Consider the following 5,840-nt stretch of genomic DNA (forward strand, 5'->3'; position numbering starts at 1 on the left):
TTTTATTATACATAAAAATCGTACATTATTTGCATTAATAAAACTATAAAACTATATTACAAAAATAAAATTAACTTATATTCCCCATAAATAATCATCTATAGATTGTAAAAATAATAATTTATGAAGTCTTTTACATGTTATTCTATTTTTTTTAGTACTTAAAGTTAACTCAGCTTTAGCAAATAACCTTTCTGAAAGCACAGATGAGGCAACTACTGATAAATATTTAAACGCAAGTTTAGATAAATTTGGATAGACGGTATTCATATTATGCCATATTTCTAAAGGTTTCTCTGATAAATTTCCAAGATTGCTTTTCAAATATAAGCATAACTCTGATGGATATCCAATTTCTGATTCAATTCTATCCTGGTTGTTTTGTTGTATTAACTTGTAATGATTTTCCCATAAACTAAATCCTTCGGTTGGGTTCTGATTTTGGTCTAAAAAAATAAATTTAAAAGTATAAGTACTATGAATAAATTATAAATATAACTGACTTAAGCTTTACAAATTATTTAAATTATAATAGATACCTATTAAATTTGGTAGTGGTTTTGGAATATTCTGGTTTGCTGACTTTTTCAATTTATCAGATATTACTTTTAGAGCTTTGGATAATGCTACAGATGATCAACATATATTTTCTTGAATATTGGATCTAGGATAGGTGCTATTGCTACACTTGTAACACTTTCTATGTTACCTAAACGTTTTTGGCATTGTTCTATTAAGGCAACTTTTAGTTTTGAACTTATTGCTGTTGTTGTGTTAGTTTGGTTTATTTTATTTTTTAATATATGAACCATTGGAATTAATACACTACTAGTGACATAAAATTCATCACATAACTCTCTTGTGGCTGCTTCTAAAGGTTTAAGAACTTCTACCACTTCTGTTATATCAAGTACACATTGTGCAGATATCATTTCTGGTGTTGTAATGTTTTTATTCAATATTTCATTTACAAATGGACGTAAAGATAAAAATCGTTGTAGCATGTAGAATGTACTATTCCAGCAGGTTGGAACTTGTTGGATTAATTTGCTATCCCCACCTGTCAATTTCCTCAAAACATCACTACCTACAACACTATGTTTAAACCAGGTAACAATAGATTTGATATTTGATATTAATTTTGTCAATTCAACTACATTGGACAGTGATCTTTTTGCTATTAAATTAATGTATGGGCAAAACAAGGAATCTGGTAATTTTTTCCAAAAGCTAATTCTACAGATTTTGTAATGTTTGATGCTCCATCTGTAATTACAGCAGTGACCAAGTCCATCGAAATTCCTCATTCAAAGCAGGCTTCTTTTAATTTTTCTGCTAAATATTCTGAGGTATGCCTTTCACTTAGGTCATAGATACCAAGTATACCAGATTTCAATGTAAAGGTTGTAGAATTAGCAAAATGAACAGTGATGCCTAAATAACTTCATGTTTGAATATCAGTCCAGATGTCAGTAGTTAATGAGAAATTAGTAGAAGTTGCAAGGGTTTCTTTAAAAATACCTGATAATGTTTCATATTTTATGTCAATTTTTCTTTAGATACTCCTTCTACTTGGCATATTGTAAAGAGGGGCTAATGTTTTGATCAATAATTTAAAATCTTTATCATCAACTATACAAATAGGTTGGCTGTCTTTAGATATCATATACATAATTAAAATTTTAATTTTGCTGTCCTTAATTCCTCCCTCAGGCCTCAGCATATGATGATATGGGATCGAATGATTGTTTAATTGTTTTTTGACGTTTAAAATGATTATAGGGAGATGGCAATGCAATGGAATTATCAGTATTAAAAATGTTAGAAGTAGAAAGATCTGCAGTAATATTAACATCAGTTAACTCCTCAACTGGATCATTAATTTCTTGGCAAGAATTGCTATTTTTTTGTTGAGTAATAATTGACCTATGTATACTATTTAAATGGCCATTTAAATTGGTGGTGTTACCTGATGTTTTGATATTTTTAAAACATATTGTACATGTCGAAGTTACATCTTCATTTTTTTTCAAAATACTTCCAAACCGGGCTTCTATTTGTCATTTTTCACTAATCATTATTACTGAAATACTGAATACAACACGATCGTAGTATAGCAAAAGTGCACAATACAAACGAACATGCGAAGTATGTATAAAACATTAAACATCATTAATATAAAAATAACTTTAACGGGAAAATTCAACATTGAGCTCTAAATATCGATGTTTCAGATGATTATCGAAGGTAAACATCGATCATAAGCAATCGATATATTGATGACATAATACCGATTATTTGTATAAATCGATGGTTTTTGCCCATCACTACTTTTTTCTTCACGTCTGGTCTGTTCCTAGTTTCCTACCACAAAATTATTGCTCTCTCGACGACTCCGATAAAACACGTGTTTTTGCTACCTCCGTTTGTTCATTGCCTTTTGTTGAGGTTGCCTTTGAATCTTGTATTCTCACCATCGGCGTGTGGTTAAAGTAGTTGCTCCACACTTAATCCACTCGCTCGCGAAGACTGTTGTCGTCAGTCAGTGCTCATACGCATCGTCGCTCCACGTGTTCGGATTCAAGCTCGTCGAATCCTTTAGAAGCTCCGCTACTAGGTCCAGCGCAAGACATCACCGGTTATTGTGGTCCTAAGGTGCTCCCCATTCCCCATTATAATATTGTTATCCCTTTTATTATTATTTGTGCTTGTTATTTGTATTTTATTACTCCTCATATTATTTTATTATTATATTGTGCTCTGCATTATAAGCAAATTGTTGTTCACTTATAAATATTCCCACTCACGAAGGTCCGGAGGACTTAGCGGCCAACGTACGCCTTAATAAGGCCCGTTGACGCAAACATGTATATTTATGCTATTTTCATCCGACCAGGATTTCTTTTCTACAATTGGCATGGTACTGAACTTTTGATTTTGATTCTCTTCACAACTTTTTATCAAATTTAACCGAGGCGGCATATTGATTGAAAATGATATATTAAAAAAAGAAATATTGGTTAGATGTCTGTTGAATAATATAATTAATAAAAGATCAAAGTTTTAAAATGCATGTATTATTATCTTTGACTTATTAGTTAATACTGTTACCATAGATTCGATTTAAATATAATCTTTGTGGTTGTTAATATATTAATCCGTGCTCATTATTATTATATTGTGCTTATACAAAACAGACTTTATTCATAATCTAATATTTTTATATAGATTTTGAAAAAAACGAATTAAATATTTTTCACGAATTAAAAATACGCAGGAATTAGTATGTAGATACTATACGAGATCGCGCTAGAAATCTTGCCGCAACTTGAGAAGCTCAGTGCTTCACTTATCACAGGTTCGTTGCGTATCCGTGAATATGATAATATCATATAATATTATCTGTGATATTATCACGGATTTCTATGAAATATATAGATATCTGTGATTAGATTTTCAGACTTTCACAGATACACTTTTCAGTAATTTTGTAATTAATTTAACCATGGTTGTATCACTACGTTAGTACTTAGTAACTAGTATTGTTTAATTTCCACCAGATTGTTTTTAATCTACTTTGTATATAATAACTATATATATTTTTAGAAAATAAATCGTTTTTTTTGATTCATATTATACTGCTTGATAAATATAAATTATTATTAATACTTATTACAGGTATTAGGTAGTACAGTACCTATCGTTACATATTTGTTTCTTTTATAAATTGTGAAATTCAAAAAAATCGGAGCAAAGTGCGTACTGTAATACATAATATGTGTATTTAATATAATATTTGATAATAAATAATTTTGTTTAACTCGTCTAATAAAACGTGTTTAAACCTAACGTTTTAAACAATACCTATTTAGTAATTTTCAAATCTGAATCATGTAGTCGTTAATTAATTATTTCAAATTATTGATAACGTTCAAAACACTATTAGGTATACTATTATTTTACATAATAATTGATTTTATTTTGCTAACAGGTTACTATATTAGAGATGTCTTCAGAAAAAGAATTGAGTAATGATCAATCCAATCAAGAGGTTATTGATTTTGGTATTTACTATTTGGACATGGTGCAATGTCCATTAAATCCAAACCACAAACTTCGACGTCACAGGTTGCCGTATCATCTTTTAAAGTGCAAAAAGATGTTTCCAGATAAAATAAAATGTCCTTACGGACATTACTATTATTTAGAAAAACATGAAATGGCTAATCATTTACAAACATGCCCTTACAAGCCAAGATCAGTTCAAGCTGAAGAAATGCAACCGTACATAGTGCAAGCTCAACGAGCTAGAAATGAGAATATCGTTTACAACTATGATGTTGACAATTTTGAAATTGATGAACCCTATTGGGATTAATGATTAATTATGTTTATTCATTTTTAGTCATCATTAACAATTAATGCATATTGTATAATAACCTAAGTATATTTTTACTGTTCTAAGGGAGAACCGTAAGTTATAATGTTATTAATACTTCCTTTTTTTAAATTAAATATGTAATTTAAGGTATCAAACAGTTTTTAGATTTTATTTTAATCATTACATTTTTTATGCTCAATTTAAAGTATGTGAATTCAATTAGTACCATATTATTTTCCTTAAGAATATTATCTCATTTTAATTATGATATACGGTGCTATAAATTATGAGCTACAATCAATATTTATTGTATAAAAAAATATCTATTGTATTACAGTGTTTATCACTGAGTAAGACTGAGTTGAATTCATTAATTTTATTATAAGAAGCATTTTTTAAAATGAATTATCTTATTTAAATAAGTTATATATGTACTTATATTACTTTTAAAATGACTATATACTTGTCTTGTTGAAACCAAATAAACAAATTTTCTTACAATGATGTTTTACATTTTTTTTTTAGTAAAACTGCACCAATAGATTTTTTCCTATTACACATTTGAGTTTAGATGATACATAAAACTGTTTCCAACTGCATTAAAGTTGTTCAAAGCAATTTTTTTTGTTTTTTAATTTTTTATTGGAATTCCTCATTTTGACAATACCAATGTCAGTAACCATTTAAATCTTATTTTTTTAGCAAGATTTTTTAGGACTTAATAATTTTAATTAACTCTTATAATATTAAAGATCTCTGTATATTTTATAATTCTCCAATTCTTTTCAGATATATGTTATTCTCTCTGATCAATACACTATTAATGAATGGTAATTCTGTAAAAACTATAAGAGTAGTTATTATTATTTTATTTTAAATTCCTTTTTTCATTGTTTTAATTTTTAATTAATAAATTATTACAGTAATATTTAACTTTTAATTACTGCGCTTTTAATCTGTATTTGGACTTATTTTTGTAAATTTAAAAAAAATAGATAAATAAATAAATAATGAATTAGTACAGATTCAACTGAGCTGAAAAAGTAAAACACCGCTACCTGGCTATCCTGTGCAAATGTAGAAAAAAAAGCAAAAGTTTGCCTGAAGACAGATGGAGGATAAATCTTTATCTATTTTTGACATGTTTATGTCTTATGGCTGGGGGTCATTCTGTTAATTTGTGCGACACCGAGAATGTTACCAGTCAAGACAGTGATTGATTATAGTAACTGGTTGCTGTGTAAAAATATATAAAAAAAAATATATTCGTGTCGCGCCTTTGTGATGGTAGAAAATTTCATGTCGGTCGGATTCTTACCATTTCACACCTCTGGTTACGTTTTAGTAATCTAGAGATATAGTACTGTAAACAATGTTAATAAAAATAAATATAAAGATTTATCAATTAAATAAGTGCCAAACATTCAAGGGTTTATATTACTTGTATCCACACAGTAAA

The 5,840-nt window shown here is 28.3% G+C and overlaps 1 protein-coding gene across 2 annotated transcripts; it reads left to right on the forward strand.

Annotated features, from left to right (window-relative positions):
• Positions 1 to 3,359: 3,359 nt before the first annotated feature.
• Positions 3,360 to 4,741, forward strand: LOC114127467 (gametocyte-specific factor 1 homolog). 2 transcript variants are annotated; one of them, XM_050197703.1, is made up of 3 exons: positions 3,452 to 3,521; positions 3,679 to 3,755; positions 3,992 to 4,741. In XM_050197703.1, exon 3 carries the CDS (start codon positions 4,007 to 4,009, stop codon positions 4,376 to 4,378), a length of 372 nt encoding a protein of 123 aa, XP_050053660.1. In that variant the 5' UTR covers positions 3,452 to 3,521; positions 3,679 to 3,755; positions 3,992 to 4,006; the 3' UTR covers positions 4,379 to 4,741. The 2 variants fall into 2 exon arrangements, with proteins under 2 accessions (XP_050053661.1, XP_050053660.1); XM_050197704.1 differs by lacking the exon at positions 3,679 to 3,755 and having other exon boundaries at positions 3,360 to 3,521.
• The last annotated feature ends 1,099 nt before the right edge of the window (positions 4,742 to 5,840 follow it).

Source organism: Aphis gossypii, chromosome 1 (assembly GCF_020184175.1).
Source record: "Aphis gossypii isolate Hap1 chromosome 1, ASM2018417v2, whole genome shotgun sequence".
NCBI lineage: Eukaryota > Metazoa > Arthropoda > Insecta > Hemiptera > Aphididae > Aphis > Aphis gossypii.